The sequence below is a fragment of the Apteryx rowi genome, unplaced genomic scaffold, assembly GCF_003343035.1.
Source record: "Apteryx rowi isolate R43461 unplaced genomic scaffold, aptRow1 scaffold_363, whole genome shotgun sequence".
NCBI classification, from domain to species: domain Eukaryota; kingdom Metazoa; phylum Chordata; class Aves; order Apterygiformes; family Apterygidae; genus Apteryx; species Apteryx rowi.
The window spans coordinates 195173-216419 of record NW_020450119.1 but is presented as its reverse complement, the minus strand read 5'-3'; the positions used below and the strand labels follow the sequence as shown (position 1 = coordinate 216419).

The 21247-nt window shown below is 42.9% G+C and overlaps 2 protein-coding genes across 18 annotated transcripts in view; one reads left to right on the top strand and one right to left on the bottom strand.

The window, feature by feature from the left end:
• DEAF1 (DEAF1, transcription factor) overlaps positions 1–11807 on the bottom strand; it is a 33110-nt gene extending 21303 nt beyond the window's left edge. For 5 of the 11 annotated variants that reach the window (XM_026073189.1, XM_026073188.1, XM_026073190.1 and 2 more), the window contains exons 1-9: positions 10733–11807; positions 9021–9118; positions 8492–8621; positions 7455–7601; positions 6481–6620; positions 5684–5749; positions 4509–4635; positions 3356–3484; positions 2321–2449 (exon numbers count right to left, since the gene is read on the bottom strand). In XM_026073189.1, coding sequence (XP_025928974.1) covers positions 2321–2449; positions 3356–3484; positions 4509–4635; positions 5684–5749; positions 6481–6620; positions 7455–7601; positions 8492–8621; positions 9021–9118; positions 10733–11036 — 1270 coding nt within the window. In that variant the 5' untranslated portion in view covers positions 11037–11807. The remainder of the gene's footprint in view (positions 1–2320; positions 2450–3355; positions 3485–4508; positions 4636–5683; positions 5750–6480; positions 6621–7454; positions 7602–8491; positions 8622–9020; positions 9119–10732) is intronic. The other 6 variants (XM_026073196.1, XM_026073197.1, XM_026073198.1 and 3 more) reach the window with 2 other exon arrangements.
• TMEM80 (transmembrane protein 80) lies at positions 11788–20358 on the top strand. Of its 7 annotated transcripts, XM_026073203.1 has the most exons (6): positions 11804–11857; positions 15307–15323; positions 16767–16862; positions 17499–17571; positions 17685–17777; positions 19141–20358. In XM_026073203.1, the coding sequence occupies exons 1-6, from the start codon at positions 11839–11841 to the stop codon at positions 19344–19346; spliced, it is 504 nt and encodes a 167-aa protein (XP_025928988.1). In that variant the 5' UTR covers positions 11804–11838; the 3' UTR covers positions 19347–20358. The 7 variants fall into 7 exon arrangements, 5 of the variants coding, with proteins under 5 accessions (XP_025928990.1, XP_025928988.1, XP_025928987.1 ...); XM_026073205.1 differs by lacking the exon at positions 16767–16862 and having other exon boundaries at positions 11788–11857; positions 17478–17571; positions 19141–20357; XM_026073202.1 differs by having other exon boundaries at positions 11817–11857; positions 15307–16862.
• Positions 20359–21247: the final 889 nt, after the last annotated feature.

The window sequence follows — 21247 nt, the reverse complement described above, 5'->3', positions numbered from 1 at the left end:
ATGTAAATACTGTCCTGAACAGGAGCAGGCCAACATGGTTTCCTGAACCAGGCTGCAATTCCAGCAGTTCCACTCTCCGAGAGCCTTTCTTTAATAAAGCGCCTGTAGACAAACAGGACTTCTTGCAAAGGGTTTCCATTGCGTTGAACAGTGAATATATTCTAACCCAGAAACTGATTTAAGTGTATTAACGCTTCAGTCTTTTTCAAATCATACCTGGTAGTTCTTCACGCAAGCAGCAAAAGATGAAAGAATACAGCACTGATTTAGATAAAGGGGACAGGTATCAAAAAACTCAGAAATTCTCAAAAAATACTGTATTCTAGGTCACTGTGTATTCGATGTTTGACCTTTTCTGACAGACAGCATTTCAAGTTCATCATACAGAGAGACTGACATTTTAACAGTCAAAAAACCCCTTAATTAAGATAGTAATTTCAATCCATTTGCACACGACTGGCATAGAACTATTTGCACTTAGATATGAGCAAGAGATAAACTTGTCTTTTATCAACAACTGTTTGCAGAAGAACTTTTTCCACTGTCACCTTTTCAGTACAGCCTGACATTTGACAACATTATCTAATGGGAATTACTTCCGATTCCTCCGTTTAGCACAGGTGTATCAGTCAAGATAAAACAATGACCTTTGCTTCACTGATAAAAAAAAATCAATATTTAATTAATAACATCAAGACCTGACTAAGGAAAAGAGACTTAAAACCACCACCCAGATGTCATTCTGGACAGAGGAGGAATGCATTGTATTGCTCTGGCTTATGGGACAAAAAGCAAACGTAAAACACCAGCCAATATTCAGAGGTTAAGAGAGATGAATTGACTGGAAAACAGAACACACTGTAAAAGCAGGACAAGGCATACAACTAACTAGCTAAGTAATCCTTATATTTGATCAAAAATCCCAGAGCCTTAAAAAGTATCAGTCCTGGCACTCCACTGAAAGCACTTTGACATGCTGCATCACAGTCTATACTCCAAAGCCACAGAACAGAGGCTTCCAAGTCATACTTCCCACCTAGAGATGTAACGTCATACTGTGCTAAAGCTCAAGTCTTTGTCAAAACAACAAAGGCAAATATTAAGATGATGCATTGTGTGGCAGCTGCCTAATCTTCAATTCACAGCTTCAGCCTCAGTTTGCCTTATAAAAGCACAAATAAGTAAGTAAATAAAAGGCCAGAATGGAAGGGGAGAAGGAGGGCTTTAAAAGTGAAAGCCTTCTGAACTGACCAAATGAATACTATATTTACATGACCTCTTCTTGATGTCTGAGAAAACAGTAATAGGGATCAAAACCTGCCTGTCTTGCAGCTCCTCAGTGACATCAGTGAATAAATACTCAAGTAACTTTATAGAATCATAGAAATTAGAGAAGTAGAAGGCCTATAAATCACTTAATGCATCAACCAGCCACTGTCAGACTATTCCCTACTGTATCTCTTGCCCAGGCTCAACTGAAACTTAGAAAGCAAGAACACTCCTATGTTTGCAATTCCGGTTTCTTCAACGCTTTCAATTTCTATCAGTACATGCAACAAGAAATTGCTGTTGTAGTTAACTTAATTTATAAGTCAGCTCTACAAATGAAAGAGCATTAAGCTCATGTAATGCAATTTCATTTGAAGATATATTTGATAATCAATTTAACCTGCTCTATCAAACACTAAATGGCTGATTTGCATTTGTCATCTTTCCTATCTTTTCCTTTTTACTCCAGAGTCTATTTTGACCACAGCAGGACAAGCTCACATTGGCACTTGTTAAAAAACAACTATCACTCCAGCACAAATGTCAGTCTTAAGGGAGGAAAAACTGACTTGGGGCCTGAAACCAGCACACCACACCTGCCTGAAACTGCCTCCAGCATGAGAGTATCAATGGATTCATAAAAAGACGTGCGAGTTTTTAGAAGAGCCTCTGTGATCTAATTTTATCTCTAAGCAAGGGGATGCTCTCGGATCAAACACTAAATATTTAGCCACAGTGCCCAAGTGGTGACAAAAGCCTTAAAGCCTTATGAAAGGCAGGGGGCTGCAAAGAAGATTTAACAACAGAGTCACAGCAGCCTCCTCTGGTAAAAAACAACAAAGCAAAGTTCTCAAGATCAGAGTGAAAAACCTTTCACAAAGAGCAGAAAATCTATTTGTCCAAATCTTAAAACTTGCACAACTACTAAGCAAAACAAAATAAAATTTATTTTCCTGTCTCAATGTTTACCTCTGCCCAGAAAGAAGAAAAGAATACGAGGTAAACTCAAGCATTGCTAACTGAATCTTAACCTTACAGATATAAAACATACCAATTTTTGGATGAGACGTTGGCAGGGCAGCTTCAGGAAAAGGTGAAATCTGACAGTTGTCCTGGTAACTTGGATAGTGAGGTTCTGGGTGACTGACCCGGCAAGGCTGCTGGACATTGGTGTCCTGAACTGCAGAAGAACAATGGCATTATAAACCATCACATACCACAGCTTTCAGGCATTTGTTAGGCTTCTTTCATCCATTTTTTTTTAATGTTTATATGAGTTCTTAAACTCTGTGAAAATTCCAAGAGTCACATATGAGAAACAATGGTGTTTCTCAGCTAGCAAGCAAGGCAACCTTGCATGGTGATTTCATCCGTCTCTGTTTTCACTTTTAAAGGTTTTTGCCAAGATTACTGTCTGCTTCCCCCCCCTCAAGCCTATATATTTACACTGATGACTCCAAATTATGATTCTCAGGGAAGGTTAATTCCTTCAGCTGCTGATCAGCCTTTCCAGCAGAGCTCATAATCCTGCATCACCTGCCAGACAAAAGGCTAGTGTGATCTTCAGACTGCTGAAGTCGAAATAAGCTGGATGAACCATGACCTGAAGAAGCAGTGATCTCAGCTGGTGCTGATGAGCAGCTGTGGGAAGGCTGGGAACTGCTGTATCAAGTATTACTAAAAGTAATATATGAATTAAACTGAAAGAACACACAAGGAGCATTTATGTTTTGTTTGATTTACTTTGGGCATTTGACAGCATTTTTCACACAGTTTCAATGCTCATCTCTTTCTGGTAGTAATTCAGGGCCAAAAAGGAGTGAAAAAATGACAGAAATGACCACAAAGCCACAGAAACCAGCAGAGGTGTGCATTAGCAGCTGCAGCATCTGGAGAAACTGCTAACTTCTTTTGTGAAATTGGTAAGATTTCAAGCTGCTGAAATCATTTCAAAGAAAGGAGAGTGGGTTACGTATAGCCTCTGCGTAAGCTCTTGAGAAACAAATCCTTCCTGCAGCATTCCAAACATTTCTTCCTTTAGCAATGGTCTCACAGGGGTGAAGCAAATGCATGCCCAAACACTTACCAGTAGCTCCAGTGAAAACGTCACCCTGGGATGGACTTTCCGAGATAATTGCTGTGGCTTCCACTGTCGATGCACGGTCAAAGGTCAGAGCACCGGAGGTAGTGATCTGTCCAGAAGGAGTCACGGTGACTGGAAATAGTAGAAGTACTTTCATAATTAACAGTCAGCTCTGAGGCCTTGGTTGTTTAGCTGTTGATATCCCTGTTCTGAACCGTCCTAGGTCACAGAATTCACAGATCAGTAAACGACCTGTGCTATCCAAATTTGGATACCCATAAAATTGAAAATAGGAATAAAAACCCCATTTGGATTTCGAAGGCACTGCTCGCCTTCTGCAGGCAATTACTGCTCTGAAAGCAATAATGTAACACCTACCAGAAAAAATCCAAGCGGCCTACAAAACCCACCAGTTTCTGGCTGATCCTAATTTATTATAACTTTAGCAAGAGTGGTTCTTACTACTTAAAACAACATACGAAACCTCAGAACACAACTAATTCTATGGCAGTTTGGCTAGTTGGACTAGTTTAACTAACTGTACTGCTACATGCTCGGCCAATGCAAGGAACAAGTGACAAAATCCTTTTGGATGAACATACCTGAATGGCTTCAAAATGTTTAAAACCATTTTTAAACAACACTAATTATCTGGCACCATTAATTGGTAATGGGCTGATTCTGCGGCACACTGCTCAGTTAGATGGATCTTTTTACAAACAGTTCGAGTTTCAGACTCCGAGGCTATAGTTCCATGTCTGGTGAAAGATGGAATTGCTACCAAAAGAAGCACTCCTGCAGGGGAAGGATAATCCAGACCTCTCTCAGAGAAAGGTATGAAACCTAACACCCACTGGAAAAGTATGTTAAGATGCTTAAAAACTAGCCTCCTGAAGACAGACCAGTAAACCTGGAGTTGCACTCCTGTTTGCAATCCAGATGGTGGCAACACTGTTCTAGTTTCTAAAAATGGGAAGTCAAAGTGGCTAAAGAGATTGAGCCAATAAAACTACTCAATGAAAAGGAATGGCCACGAAAACAAGCAATTTTTCTCAGTTGGCTGATTCCATGGGGCTGCTGATATACATAAAATATCTAGTTTGACAATTCTTCTTCAAAAAAGGGAAGCATTTTTTACCAGGAGAAAAGAACCTACATGTAGTAGCAGCTGTAGCAGGGAGTAGGGTTATATTTTTGGGGCAATCCTTTTTCACTGGAGTTGCAGGCATTTCATTTTCTTTTTTCCGCCTTTTGTATGGTACAAAGAGTCGTACAGGGCCACTCTACATAAAAAGACAGAAAACAGACATTAGCAGAGGCACTTCTTTGGGCCTACGGGTCTACTTCAGTTCTTCCAGATGCAGCTGAGAGTAGTGTCAAGCAGCAGTTACTCCCACGGAATAGCTGATTTGCAACAATTGATCAAAAAGCCCTTTAAACTGCAGCTCCAAACCAAAAGAACCCTGTGAAAAAAGAAGTTTAAGGCTTTACAGTCTTTAAGACATACTGTAACGATTAATACCTGATGGAGTCCCTGCTGTGTCAGCTTTATAGATATTTGAAATGGGTATCACTCACCTCAGCAAGCAAAATGTTCTAAAACTATTTGCGCACTTCCCCGAATACACTGTTATAAAAATAATTATTCTATAAGTTCACACACTCAGCTCCCTCCAGCTAAAAAGGCACAGGTTCTGCCTCTTCCCGCTATTATTTTAAGGAGCAGAACTGAGCAAATAATTGTCTACTGGCCAAGATGGTGGAAGAAAAGACAACAGGAGTGAAGGGAGGACAGGCAGCAATTAGTTTCAGATCTAGACAACAATTAAGTCATCCAGTTCACAGTAGAAAAGGACCATAAAACACTGCTCCAGGTCAAGCTAAACAGTTCTGATTTCAGGACTTTAACCTCATTTTTGAAAAAACAAATATTTTAATATGAAAATATGGATCCAAAACACTGCTTTCTAATATAAACTTGTTTTTTCCAGTTCAAAATACTTGGGGAATTTGAGTCAAAAAATCACAAATAGCTCTGATATCCCAGAAATGGCATTTTATACAAATAAAAGGAAAAAAAAAGGAAAAAAGCAGCAACCAGAATCACCCAGTTTCACGGAGGGGCAGTTATGAACATTGGAGGCTGCCTATGCAATAGTCCTAGCAGGCAGTTCTTTCCTTATTTTCCTTCTTTATGCAGCCTGGACAAAAAATGCTGCATCCACAATACTTGTGAGCATTTCCAGGATGCTCATGACCTGCTCATAGATGGCTGGGCAGCTTGACTGATAAATTGTTTTTAAAACTAATGGATATAAAGCTACAACTCACCAGAGTCATGTCATCGCAGCAGGCAGCACAAGTACAAGAGGCAGCGTGAGGATTTAAAATCCCATCCTGAAATAGGAAGATTGTAAGTTCAGCATCAGAGCAATGGTGATTAGCAATCACCAAAATCACTGCAAGCATGACTGTATTCTACTAAAAAATTCAGACAGCTTCCAGTAAGACATATCTATTCCCCCCTAGAGACTTTATACAGTAACAGAAAGTGTAGTGATGGGGCGAGTGGAGGGGAGAAGAGTGAAGGAAGAACAAACAATTTTAAAATCAGAAAGCAAGAACATGTGAATTTTGGGGGACTTTATAAAGCTTTTGCCCACTAGAAATCAACTGTCAATCTAATGGCAACGCCATATTCTCTATCAGGCGCCTGAACACTGCAGGAAATAAAGGAGCCAAAGTAATACTCAGTAGATGCTGCAAGCGAAGAACATGTTTGTCAAGCAAACAGAATCAAGAAGATCAGGTTATTGAATTACAGTATCACGGGCAGAGAGCACACTTTCCAATTGTTGCCGTACAGAGCTGAAGGCTGGACTTCCTCCTGCATAAACTGTAACCTTTTTTCAAGTACGAGTAAATTTTCTAAGATGCTATTTGAAAAAACATCTAGAAAAATTCCTCTTACACCACCGACTCTCAATCAAATCAAACTGCCCCACTGTACCATCACACATTACTCTGCAAAGGCAGCACACACAGCTTTAGCTGCAGCGCTGGACAGACTCTGCCCAGATGCTACCTGCCCCTTTCCAGCACAAAGTAGGAGACAAGCTTAACCTTACGTGAATAAGGCACTGCAGTGGCCTCCCAGCATAGCGGATGCTCCTTTTCCAGTCTTTGCTGCTGGCTCGTCCTGCCATGGCTTCAAATTCAGTGGGACTGTACCAGTTATCCCCTTGCTTAATGCACCTACCACGGCCTCCTGAATTAAGTTAGAAAAAAGAAATTGGTAATAAAGGTTAAGAATTATTCTGTCACTTCCCTAAAGAAGTATATACTGAAGCTGCTGGACAAAACTGCAGTTAATCCAAAGCAAGTACCAAACAAAGCCATTCTGCTACTTTTCATCGTCTTAGGATAACTGTACCATTTATCATGTTGGCTGTTACAATCACTGTGCATGTTTAGCAAGTTCCAACTTTAGGCCTCACTAATACATCAACAGGCTAGAAAAACTGACTCATCCATAGGAAGGATGAATGGATAAACACCATGAATTTAATTTCTTCCTTAATTTTCACTTAAATTCCTAATCCTTCTAGTTGTGCAGAAAACTCTGTGCCTGAACCAAATGCTGTGCTGTGCACTCAGATTTGCTGACAATTTCTGCTGCTGTTTCTTCAGCTTTCCCACAGAGATACAAAGAGAAGAAGAGGGGCTAAGACAACTAACAAGTCCCATTAGGAGACAAGCTATCTACTTTCTAGTCCAGCAGGGATTCTACAGACCTTTATAGAGGCACAGGTCTATTTCTAAGAGGTCCACAAAAAGAACTTCAAAAAAGGCAGCCTATTATCAGGAAGACTTACTGCACAGCAGCCTGTATCTTCACAAATTAAAGAAAAAAGTCACAAAGCCTCCAAAGAAAAAGCGAGGAAACAAGAGGGCAAAACACAGGAGAACAACAATACCCAGATGGACTAGGCTGTCCTTTTTTTCTTCATAATAGGTTCTTAAAAGTAGCCTGATTAAAAGAAGAGTGCACCAAGTGAAGAAGGAGACGTCACACTTCTTCACGCAAGGTGGTCATTTTTACCTGAGCCGAGTCTGTTTTTATACAGAATCCCACTGATATTCCGACACCTCACTGGGAGCTCATTGTCGTACACAGATGGGTCCCAGTTATACTTGGTTCCAGTTTTCTCTTGGGCGGATGTTAAAGGGGTGGGAGGAGACTGCGGTCCTTTGAGAAAAGAAAAGAAAGGTGACAGCAACCAAAAGGCACACTGTCTATACATGCAGACTTTCAGCTTGGCTAGGCCAACAGTGTCATGAGGTTAATTCAAGCAGCTGACACCCGTCCACAGCAACACAAGTTACATGGTACACCATAAATAATTCAGTTTGGAACAGACGCCCATGAGTCTGATCTACTAGGCTTAAGAAATCTTGATGTGATGTAACACCGCAAAAGTGACTGAAAATAAAGCAAACCGCATGTTAGGAAACAGCACGTTAACTGCACAGGTTGTAACCTGCACTGGCTTAAAGCAGCTGGCTGGATCTTACACTTTGCAGAGGATGCTACTGTAATGTGACCGACTGCTAAAGGGTTGTCATGCCATCTTGTGGGCAGAAAGGAAACTGCCAAGCAGAACAAAATCCCAGCGATAAGGACTCGAGCTATACTGACCCTTAAATATCAGCAAAAGGCCTGAACAGAGACACAATCATGTTCAAAGACCCTTTAAAAAGAGCCCATATAGAGAACTAGGAGATTCAGGTTTTCATTATTAATATTATAATGATCAATCTGCTTTTGGGGGTGGGACGTATGTAGGAAGGTATGTGACAGCCCAGCAGGAGGCTAAGATTTTGCAAGAAGCGTATTTGCAAGGGTTAGGGCAAATGAGAAAGTGAAATATATTTCTGAGAGAAAAAACAAAGAGTAAATATTCTTCTCCTACTCCCAAGAAAGACAAGAGCACCACGTCAAGAAGGGACAAATGGTCCTTATAATGCAATTTCATAATATCATGCACAAGACGTTTTCTATTCCCAGCAACATGATCAAGGTGGAGAGAAAGCTAACCCTTCGGGAGAACGACACTTCAAAAACAGATTGCCTTATACCTGGTGTGAGAGGTGCTGATGGCCCCTTCAACCCTGTGGTTTCTACAATGCTGCCGTCTGTGTGAACCACTATGAGAGTGGCTTTTTCAGTATTCAAGCTGTCCCCAATTTGGAGGGCCGTTCTCCCAGACTATAGAAGAAATAAAGAGTTTTAACTGATAGAATTAAAATACCAATGTATTTCAGTATTCCCCAAAATCTTCTCAAAGGTATCCTAAGCCACTAATCAGCATGGCAGTTATTAGGTTAGTTTTTGAGATTTCAGCCAGCCAAACTCAAAGGTTACACGTTTCATTAGCGCCACTACAGAGTGGGTCTTTGGGGGTGGAAAAGTAGAGCAAAACAGTCCAAGGGATAAAGAAAAATCTGTATGTGCAACTACTGATGGTTTTGTGGCTAAATACCTTTATACTGCAATGAAAAGACATCTTTGACCTTACTACAGCTTGAACACAACCCAAGAGCTTCATTTACATTAAGAAAATGTATGGGACTTCTCTAAGGCCCTCAAATGAAAGGACAGACTTACCAGCACATGTCCTGAAATTGAAGCTGCATTTGCCACAGATGTAGTGAAAACATTGTCTGCAGAGGCACCAACATTAGCTACTGTCACTGTGGTGACTTCTGAAAGATAAAATAGAAATCAACCTAATATTCTGCTTCATCCAAAGAACCTGATAAAGGCCATAAATGTCAAAAAATATAATTACATTTCCTCCCTCCTTTCTATTCAATATCAATTCTATTTTTCGTAACACCCTTAAACTGTTAGAAAACACTTTCTCTCTGATTGTTATCAAATTTCAGAACTGCGTTGGGTTGAACATGCTTCACCCTCGAGACCACAACAGTAGTTATCAGTGTGTGTTGAACTAAAGGAAAAATGAATATTCTATCTGTACCAGAAAAAAATGTGATGCTGAATAAAGAGAGGTGACTGGCAAACATCAGGATAAGAGAGAACCACTGATTCTCCCTTAGCCACATATTAATTTCTAGGGGGCAAGTACCCGTATGCTTGCTCCAGCTAAAACCATCCAAAATTATATGCAAATGTTTATGTGGTGTTTAGCATAACATGTGACAGCTTAGCTAAAATTAGGGATTTTTCAGTACCACTGTTTGTGGAAAAATAAAAAAACAACACTGAAGCTCCTGTGCACACATGGAGATAAATATCCAGATATTGTGGGTAGAGTTTTTTTCCTTTCCTTATCTGCATATCAGAGCTTGTCTTTAAAATTTTGCATGTGTCAGGGCACTTTTTTAAATGGGAGAACTGTGTACAGGGTCAAAATAGTTTTAGATGCAAAAGAAGGCTCTTGCTCAGACAGTTTAAGAGTGAAGACTGTAATCTGCAAGAGTCTGGGAGTCAGTAAACTGTAAAGCCTCAGCTTGAATCTGCTGTTTCCTCACTGCATCGCCTGAGGTGAATTATTTCATTTGTATGCCTGTCTCTGTTCTGCAACACGAAGGAACAGGAGACCTCACAGATATGCCGGAAGATGAGGTCACACCGTCTCCCTTTGCCCTTTACTCAGGTCACACGGATGCTGCAGCAGCGGGCAGGGAGCACTGTAGGCCAAGGCCTCACGGCTGCCATCTGCCCTCCACCTCCACGGCCGGCTCCGGAGGAGCTTGAGGAGGCTGTGGGGACCAGGCAGGGCGAGAAGCGCTCTGCAACAGGACGAGACATGCAGCAGTGGGGATAAAAGGGTATCGCCCCCAACAGCCACCGGCCCTGCACCTCGACGCCTCCTCCTGCTGTGGCGAGGCTGGGGTGGTGTCGCTGCATGGTACCGGGGCATCCCCAGAAAGAGGATTCAGGCCACGTCCCACAGCCGACAGCAGGTCGCTGCCACACTGCTCTTCGCCGCCAGGGCTCCTTGACGCCTCCTGCGGCGGCGGACCTGCTGCCACCCACTCGGGGTGCTGCGGGGCCACCCGCCCGAGGAGGCGGCAAGCAGGGGAGAGGAGCGGCCGGCGAGGGGGCCTCGAAGCCCCCCACTGGGGCGCAGCCTTGCCCCCTCACGGAGGCAGGGCGGGCGGCTCTGCCCCGGGGGAAATACGTGCAGGGCGGTGCGGTGAGGCGACGTGGGGCGAGGCGAGGAGAGGCCGCCCGAGCGCGGCCCCACGCGCAGGGCGAGCAGGGCCGCAGCCCGGCACGCAGCGGCCGCCCCGCGCCGCCAGGCCGCCGGGAGGGGGGAGCTGCGCATGCGCACTCCCGCCCGCCCTGACCTGCGAAGGCGGCGGCGGCGGCGGCCTCGTCGGCGCTCGGCAGGGACTCGGCTCCCATCTCGATGTGTTCGGCCTCTGCAGCCATCACGGTCACTGCCGTCACCTGCGCCGCCTCTTCCTCCTCCTCCTCCTCCTCGGGCTCCGCCTCCGATTCCGACGCCGCGGTTTGTTGCTGCTGCTGTTGCTGCTGCTCGGATCCTTCCGCGGCCGCCGCAGCCGCCGCCGCTGCAACTGCGGCTGCCGCCGCCACTGCCGCCGCCTCCGCTAAGCCCAATTGCTTCGCCGCCGAGTCGGCGTCCTCCATGCGAGGCGGCCGGCGCCGGGGGGCGGGGGGGAGCCGGCCCGCCCGAGGGGGCCCGAGCCGCCGCCGTTCTCCCCCCGAGCGCGGCTCGAGACGGGGGGAGGGGAGCCCCGGGGGGGGGGGCGATCCCCCGAGGTCACCCGAGCGCTCCTCGCCGGGCGGCCGAGCGGTGCCGAGCTCGCCCGAGTGGTTCCGAACGTGTTCCCCGCGGCGGAATCGGGCGCTTCCGAACCGCTTCCGATCGCGCCCGAAGTCTCCCGAGTCCTCCCAGGCCTCGTCCGAAGGCAATCGGTGGCTCCCGTCGAGCTCGGCCCGCGTTTCCTCCCGGCTGGCCAATCCGAGCGCAGGACGGGAGCCGAGCTCGGCCGAGTCCGTAGTAGCGCGGCCCGAAGCGATACCTGACAGATCGGGTGGGAAACCCGAGCCCGCCCGAACAGGGCCGAGTCCCCGAGCGGTCCGGCCCAGAGGGTCGAAGAATCCCGAAGCCGCTCGAGTCCTTTCCGATCCCGCCCGAAGGCGGGTGAGGCGGAAGCGAGGAAAGCCGAGCTGTGCCGAGTGCTCTCCGATCGCGCCCGAATTCCCCTTCGCAATCCCGAACGGAGACGCCCGAACGGGCACTGCCCGAATCCGCCCGAAAGCGACCGAACCGGGCCGAGCGCTCCGATCGCGCCCGAAGGGAGGGGGGCGGGGGAGGGCAGAGAGCTCCTCCCAGGCGCGCAGAGACGAACGGTCGCTGCGCACAGGCTGCCGGGATGCTGGAGGACTGGGAGGCGGCGGGGGAGGGGGGGACAAGAGCGGCGCGAACATGGCTGCTGTGAGGAGAGGTGAGCGGACGCGTTGCCGTCGTTACCGCTACTCTTCCCGCCGTTAGAGCCGGGCGGAGGGGGAGAGGCGTCTCTTCGAGGCCGTGAAAAGCGGGTTTCCCGCTGTTTTCCGACCGTCTCTGGAGCCAGTTCTCCGCAGCGGCGCCATGGTGGCACCTCGCCGGCCGCCGTAGTTGCGGCTGGCGGCCGTTATCGCGACAGCGAGGGCGACATGTGCGGCGCCGCGCGACGACCGGCGTCTGTGCCGGCAGTTCGCACCTGGGGCACTCCGGTGCCGAGCCAGCCCGGCACTGAGTCCTCGGCACCGAGTCCAGCCCAATAGCCATATCGCGACAAGCCCGATACACGGCTCTGCCTGGCTGTCGGCCCCTCCTCGCCCGAGGCGAGGATCTGCGCTGAGGTAAATCCCGGCGCCTGCAGGTTCTGGGTCACGTAAACGGGGTGTAACGCCATTCTAGGGGTGCATAACTCGTTCAAACGGGGGAGCATCCTTTCCACAGGAAGGGACAAAAATCTTCTTCCTGAGGCTAAGGTGATCACATCAGAATTTCAAGTCTTGTTTCCAAATTATGAAGCACTGAAATTCAAAGGGGGGGGGGGGAAGCAGCTGTTCCAGCTCATTACTGTGGTTAAAATGATTAAATTCCCTTTCAGAAATTTCTGAAAGTTTAAAAAAAAAAAAGTAAATTCAACCTTAGGCAGACACAACTCATTTGGAAAATTTCAGCTTGAGCAGTTAGCATTTGCTAAGGTCATGAGCAGCTAAAAACAAGCTTGTGTAGTGAGGGCCTGGACAACATTAACTATAGCTGTCACTGCCAGTAAGCTTTTAGCATAGTTTTGGCATAAAAATAATTAAAAGACAGTTCTGTAGAAGATGAGCCAAATTTTCTCTCAAGTAGATGTGCACAGTCACTGACAATCACTTTTTAAATCAAAAGTGGCCAGGGTAAATAGTGATGCTTTTATTTTATAACACACTTAACTGGAGTAGATTTATGATGAAGATCTGTATCTGTTATCTACAAAACTCTCTAGCAAGGTCAGCAGGTTTCAGTTCACGGATTATGTGACAGCACAACTTTTAGTTAAGGCATTTGTACATGCAAAAAGACCTTTCAGCCCATATGGTGGATAGCTGCACTCATAAGAACCAGTTAGTATATATATGAACGTAGGTTCTGCACAGTTCAGAGACTTTCAAGCTCGTGATCCATAGTTATGCTTCATGCAAATACCTTATTCCTGGGGAGTTTGCCTGTTATATTTAAGTATTTATACATTGAGAAACAATTGGTTTTACCCTTTGCTTTCTTCTGGACTGAACAAGCTTAGAATAGCTGGAAATTAGGTGCCAGCCTGTATGTGGTGGAAAGTCACTGTTCCAGGTCTCGCTAATGTAAAAGCTCTGGTTAGCACAATGATAATCTCTGCTGCTCTTTCTGGTGATGCAAGAGTTTGTGTTCTTCATACAAATACTTAAAATTATTCTAAATTATTCTTTTGCCTATTTTTTTTTTTGCTATGCCAGAATGCTCACTTTCAAATTAAAAATCCCCTCAGAAGTAATACAGACTTCATGAATGATAGCAGTGAGCTGATCTCAGTGTTGGGATTAACAACCTGCTGTTATACCTGAAATTATATATTCAACTGGCATAATAATTACTATGTAATTGCCTTATCCTTTTCACAGGCATTTTGTGAGGTTTAAATGTTTAACCTATGTGAAGTATCATCTGACTCTCAGCAGGGAGGCATGTTCTAAATAATACTGAGTATCAAACATGTCCATAGAACAGATGCAGGAACATGATTTGTTCCCTCTTGTGGATAATGATAAAAATTCGGTTTAAAGCTAGAACTGGGGAACTGCCATTGGAGAATTCACTAGGGGCTGCCTGTACAAGAAAATTGTACTGCTCTAATTACACTGTTGCCAGCAGAGCTGCCCAGCATGGATGAGGGTACACCAGTATAACTTAGTGTTTGGTTATATATACTGCTCTTTAGAAAAAGTTCCATATTCAGACACTTTTTTTTTGCAAAATAGCAACATGTCTGCATATGCAGTTGTTGCATTTCAAATTAACATCCTACTTTATAGTTTAAAATAACTTTAAAATAGAGACATTTGCTAATTCCTGTGAAAGAAAGGAAATATATCATCTTGATAAAAGGTATTACTTTCACATTAGTGGTTATACTGGAGTATAATTATAAACACATCTTTAACCATTAGTTACTGCAGAACAAGATGTATAATGAAAACTTTAATTCCAGTTCTGCAAAAAGAAATAAAGCATTCAACAAAACCCAGTTTGGCTAAGTGAGGTGTTTTAGTCTGTTAGGAGCCTATACTCCCTTTATAGAAAATGGAAAGGAGAATGAAGCACATCCAGAAGGCATTTCAGATTATAGGCAGTATGAATCACTTCTAAAATTGCGTGCCTATTTCCACTGCGTTCCCTAATTGGATACCTTAATTAGATGCCTGAAGTTAGTGAAGATTAATTTGGGCCCAACTGCATAAAACTATTAGGTGATAAGGACATTAATCACAAGAAGCCCAGAGATGAAGATGGTGGGGTGACTATGTCCCATTGATTTGATGATAATGGAATGTCTTTAAGATGAACAAAAGGGCCTTAGTTTTGCTGTCTGTTAAATAAGATTCATAACTTTTCAATTCTTTGTGCTTCCAAAAGAGGATATTGAGAATATTAAGAATGACTTAAGAAGAAGAACTGGTCGCTTACTGGTCACACTGTACCTAGGTCAATGCTATCATGTTTCAAGGGAATTTTATTCATATTTGTGCAAAAGAAAATGAAAATTAGTAAAATTTATTGTTTAACTTACAGAAAATACCTTTTTTTGGATGATCAAAGCTATCATGCTTTGAGGTCCTTTGGGTAATCAGAGCATATTAAAGTTTTATGTAGAATGACTTTGCTTTTGAAGGGAACTTGTTTGGGAGGATATTATTTTAGAGGATCTAGGGAGCCCTGTGTTCTACATCACAATTTATAAACAAATGGTATGTTCTGGTTCCCTTGCATGTTTCCCTTGTTCCTGCATAGTTCAGAGGAGATGAAGCGTTATTTGACTATTCATAACAAATGATACGAAAGTAAAATATGAATGAGTTAGGTGTCTGTATAGTTCTTTATGTTTTGAAAGAGATGCATACCTCAGCAAAAATGACTTTTCACAATAGGGATTTCCCAAAAGTACTTTAGAATTCATGTGTTTGAAAAAGTTATTTTTGGAACCTGGACTGCTTGATCTGAGAATATAGTAAGTCTTCCAGTGAGCTGAGAGAAAAACATTTCTAGAAGAATTTGTAACCCCTCTAGTAACATCAGTGGTTTGAACATTTTTGCAGCACTTTTGGATAATGTTTAGACTAATTTTCTGCTCTTTATTTTTTCCTTCTCAACGGACAGGAAGAACTTCATCGGTTGTATCCTTTTTGTACCTTTCATCCCTCACATATAGGAATCCTCAAAAAAATGGCTGAGATGGATTAATTTCTTCTTACCTAATAAACCTGCAGAATGCTATCTTAGTGTTAGCTTGTGAGTTTTCAATTATCAGCACCATCTGTATGAAGCAAAAACACTTCTTCCAAGGGAAAGTGTTTTTGCAGTGTTAGCTGGGGGTTTTGCTCAGATTTTGCACCGACTTGGCTTCCATTCATGCACAGAGACCTTTAAACCAACCTGTAGCCTTGAGAGAGGGCTGGCAGACACATTTTATGATGATATAACTCTCATTTCCTTAAGAAAAAAGGCTAAAATTTGGATTTGTGGACTGATCCGCCCAAAAAACATGCAGCATACCACACAGACGGTTGATGTTACAGAGCCAACAAGAGGTAGTAGAAGTGACCTTCAATGGTACTTCCTCATCTCTAATGTTAATCCACCCTATCTTTACTCTTGCCAAGATCTGAGTAACCTCCTAAGAAAAGACACCCTTGTCTTCAAAGGTTTCCATGTTTAGAACCTATCTAGTAATTTTTTGCTCCACCTTCCTTCAACTGGAAGAACACAAAAACCTAGTTCTGTTTTAATAAAATGAGCTTCTCTGGGAACTGGAATACATCCACTGCATGTGGGTGAGTGCTCTCATCAAAAACTGGATGAGCAGTTCCTGTAAATGATACCTGGGATTAAGTCCCTGCTTAGAGATATTCAGAATATTTGAAAAGGACTGGGGGAGAGAGGGGAGGATAAAGAATGTTTTGATTATAGCAAGGCAGAAATCTGGAAATAATGAAATCTGCACTGATAACTTCCTTATTATATATAATACTTTGTGTATATATACATATATATAATACATATGTATATATACACTTACTTATAATACTTTGTATTATTTAAGACAAAGAATTGCATTTGGTATAATTTGGTTATTAAAAATACATAGGAATGGCCAAGCTTCCTGGACTCTCTGAGCCACATTCCGACTTCTTCATGCGGTGGTGAGCCCCAAAATGTACTGCATTTGTCTCCCATATGCCATTAATAACATGCTGCTGAGGCCGAAGAGAAGATGCGTCCTTCAGCAGCTATGTTTCCCCCTTATAGGAGTTGTATGTACGAGTGAATGTGGGTGGGCTCTTTTGGTCTTCGAAGTGTTAGGTATCTCCTATAAACTAGTCGTTTCAACTCCTTTTGTAGTCAACGGGATGCTGCCTTTTAACCTTAGACAGCAGTTTATCTCATCCTAATCAGGAGCTGCTTGACTTTGAAGGTGCTCATCTCCAGTGACTCTAGGGGGAGCCCGGACGACTAATTTAGACCAGATGCATGTTTAAGATGACTGTAATCTTAAGATGGCTACAGGTGAGATGAACTCCCCTGAGAGTATAAGTAAATTCTCCCTATACGTACAACAGTGTCTGCAGTATTCCATGACTTTCCAGAGGCATTGTGAGGATGACTGTATTAAAGATTGTGAAGCTCTCAAATACCTTGGCAGAGGATCCCACGTAGTAAGTATGCAATATAGTCAGATGATTAGAGCTAAATATTCTATTATACAACAGCTAGTTTTGTGAGCAGTGAACTAAGGAAGTCTGTTTCTTATGAATTCACGTCCCAAAATTGAGTTCTTACAGCATTTCTCAGATATATAACAAAGATTGAGCTCAGCTTTCAGTCTTTCCACCATGTGGGCAGTAAACGTCTGTCTGCTTCACATAGACACCTATTTTCATGAAACTTATAGGGATTTGATATATTGGAGTCTGCCAACCCTCTGTCAACTTGGTTAAAGCTGACTAACAGGTAGAGAAGTTGTTTGGGGAAATGTATGCATGCACATGCAACTCATTTCCTTAGGGACTACAGCTAGCAAAAACCCCACGACACACCAAATAAAGTTCTTTAAAACACAACTAAAATCAAACCTAAAACAGCACACTTGTCCTAATTCCTGTTATTTGCAATCCCAAATTACTTTCTGAACCGTACACAATAGGCAGTCAAAGGTGAACCATTTAGTATAATAAGGCATAGCAGTATATTTTAAGGTTATTAGGAAATGGCTTTTTCATGAAATGGATCCTACCTCATTAGTATTAGAAATCCTTAACAATAGTTATCAGCTGTCATCTGTTCCTTTGCAGATTCTATTTTATGTAAATGGAATTTATTACATCTTTTACTTCTTGGCAACTCTTGCAATGATTGTTTATAAAAGTAAGTTCCATGTGTTCTAACGCAGAAGTAGGCTGTGTGCTTATAACATGTTTGTGTTTTGTCAGTATGCCTACTGTATTTTTGTGGCTTATTTACCCTGTGTTATTCTACAGGTCACGTTTTCAGTTATCCAGATAATTTTTTGGCTCCTGATCTTGCATTGCTTTTTATTATGGCCATTCTTGAAGCACTCCGATTATACTTGGGTATGTCATGTTATGAAAGTGCCCTTTAAGTGAAATATTAAAGTCTTTAAATGTTAATCATTCTAAAATTGGGTTTGTGTTAAAATATGCCAGTTTAGCAGACAAACAGATTTATGGAGACTTGTTCATTTATGTCATTAAACGTTATCTGACTGATCAGTGTGTTTGGCCAAAGGGCCAAACAGAATTCTCTCTTGTATGAAGTATAATCTATAATACCATTAAAAAACAGTAGTTGGGGTGTCAGCAATATAACTGTGACTACTGGAATATTGTTGTGCTGTTTACAAGCGAGTGTGACTTGTGAGAATGAACGTGTTGAAACACAGAGATCTCCATTCACTCAGGTTGTACAGTGTCTTTAAACTGCTCTAGCAATGTACAAAAGTAGCCGAATGGCTGGAACTTTGTGGAGCTGGTACTGCTAAGGATTTCCCTGGGCAGCTTAAAGCTGCTACCGTGACTACAGCTTTCCCTCTTACTCCTAAAGATACACACCAATGCCAGAATCTTCATTTCACTAAGCCAGAGCAGTGTGTAAAGGGACTGTACAGAATCCTTGTGCGGACACTTGTCCAGGGCTTGCTGAGACTTCTTAAAGTCCATTTTTTTAAAAACAGGGTTACTATTACAATCTGTGCCAGATATTCCTGAGGCGTCTGTACAAGGCTGGTCTATGTTGAATTCAGGTGGGTTGCTGCAGGGATGAATTTAGCCTACTACCTTAAAGCTCTCTGCATATGTTTGCCTGGAGTCTGGTGGATGAATAAAGGAGTTTCAAGTCTATGTAGTTAATGTAGTCTAATGTAGTTAAATAGCAAAATCTGCTATGAGACCGGCTTGGAAATAAGGTGCAAGTATGAAACGAAGTGCTGCTTTTTCACAATGACATTAATTTGAAATAGGAATAGGTTACCAGGGAATATGGTAGAGTCTAAATTACGTAAGATTTTAGAATCAGCATTGGGTGTCCTTAAATGGGCGCTGTAGTCACCAAGTTGTCAAGCTAGGTGCAGAGGGGTTGGGGGAAAGTTTGATGGTCAACTAAGAGAGAGAGGATCATACGATCTGGCTCCAGCATCTGGTTTCAAAACTGATTGTCTGTGGGGAAAAAAAGGTAGGTGGTGTGCCTTTGGGTATCCGCTGTTCTTTTATTTAGATCAACTTCACAATCAGCAAGAAATTGGTAGTCCGTTGGTCTTTCCATTTGTTCTTACATTTACTGACAATTGCCTTGATTCAAGCCAATGTTTCAATGTGCTCTCAAATGTAAGAATATACTTCAGCCTTTTTTGAACAAAGTTACTCTGTAGACTTGTCACAACAAATCAGAAACTCATATTAGCTTTTTTTTTCCTCCAAGGTTCAAAGGGTAACCTGACAGAAGAAGAGGCTCCATTAGGGCTCAGTCTCGTGATCACAGTCGGAAGTGTCATTCTGTCCGTCTATTTCCTGGTGTGGCAGACTTACGTACTAAAAGCAGATGTCATTATAAGTGCCATTCTTCTCTTTATATACGGGCTTGAGTCAGTGCTACAGATCATAGCCATTGCTGCTTTTGTCAGCTAAACCTCAGCTCTGTCTGGCATAACACATTTTTCCAGCACACTTCTTCTATAAATGGTTTTTTTATATTTACAGTATTTGGGTTGTTTCCATATCAAAATCACATAGAACTTTCTCCTGTTTAAATTACAAGCATTTTTTTGGCAGCTATCTCCCTGAACAGATAGGTAAAATATCCCATATAGTTGCTCTGTAACACTGTCTCATCAATTAGCTTATTTATGGGCAAAGGCCGAAGATGATTCAGGAAAAAGCTGTGAGAATCATTCAGCTTAATGCTATGGTATTCATTAGGGACCTATATTAAATATTCATTCCTAAACAGACCAAATAGCAGCCAGTGTATCATCTACCTGTATGCCTTTGAGATTACATTAGTTTTAATGGCATTGCAGCAACATACAGCTAAAGCAATATGTAAGTGAATCAGGCTAATAATACAGTACGGACTCATTTCTGCCTTATGCTCTTGTGTCTGAGGCCACAGGTTTGTTTTATTATACCTCTTCTGCTCTCATTTGTGCCTCAGACCCCAGTGGTAATTTCCCTGACTTTAGTAGGGCAGTACCTGATCTATTCCAGTGGGAGACAGTTGAATTGAGTTTCGTACACGCACTGAGAGCTGAGCTGGTGTTTGGGCAGCCGGTTCTTATGGACGCAAAGGCCAAAGGCAGTGGTGTATGTTTGTTTCAAATAGGATGGCCTTAAGATGAGCATGAACGTTCACACACTTTTCTGTCCTTTTTAGAAGTCAAACTGAATGTTGTCAAACATGTTTCTATTCAGTATTAAATGTATCTGTTTCCATGATTCTGCAAAAATTGCTACATTCAAGCCTTTTCTGTTAAATGAACTGTGTGCAAGTAGAGATTTTTCACTGTATCAGAAATGTGTACATAATAATGTAAAGCTTGAGGAGTTTGTGGGGTTTTTGTACAAGCAGTTTTATATTCAGAATTTCTTATTTTTGTATTTATTTATTCAAATAAATAATGTATTAAACCTAGGCGCCGTTTGAAGTGCGGAGTGTCTTGTTCAGATCCTAGGGTACAGTTAAGCTACTCAAAGGAAAAAGGTGAGACTGCGTGCAAAAGACCTTTCTGATCCTGCTGCTCCTGTATGTAGGCCATTCCCCTGCACTGGGAAAGAGCATTTGAGTTCTGTGCTAATTTGTACTACCCAGGGGCTGAAAATGCGGTGGTATAGGTCCAGCATTGTCTCAGCCACACTGCTTTTTTTCTTCCAGTGGTGGCAGAAGGGAACAAAAGGTGTAAAAGTCCCTGCGGAAGCACCCGGATTCATACCTCAGTCGTGCTCTGCGGAGCTCCTTCCAAGGCCAGGTAACACCAGCTTCCATCCATGTTACACCTCTCAGTAGCCAGAAGCAAAACATACACTTTGGCATGAATCTCCTTGGGTCGGATCCTTGTCCTGTTCAAATCAGTGGCACAAACCTTCTGTTGATTGAGGTAGGAGCAAGATTGCACCCATGACGATAATGTGAAAGCAGCAGAACTGGGTGCTAAGGAGCAGCCAGGAAATTGACTGACCAAATGTTTCTGTGCTTAATCTACAGAAATCAAATAACCACCCATTTGTTTTTCCAGATTTGCTTCACATAATGGAATGTGCTCATCACACATTTGTTATAGAGTGACCAACATACCAAGCTATAGCTACCCTAGTCATGATGAAAGCATACCAAGCAAAACCCTTTTCTGTACATACACGAGTAAAAGAACACTTATTTCCTGGTATTTAGTTATACCTGCCTCATGCAAAGGTCTGGAAACAGAAAATCTGATAGGATATAAAGGAAAAATTGCTAAGTGCAAAAAAAATCACCTGGATGCAGGTGACATGGCAAAGAGGGTCACGCTTGTTAACTTCATGTGGTAACCTCT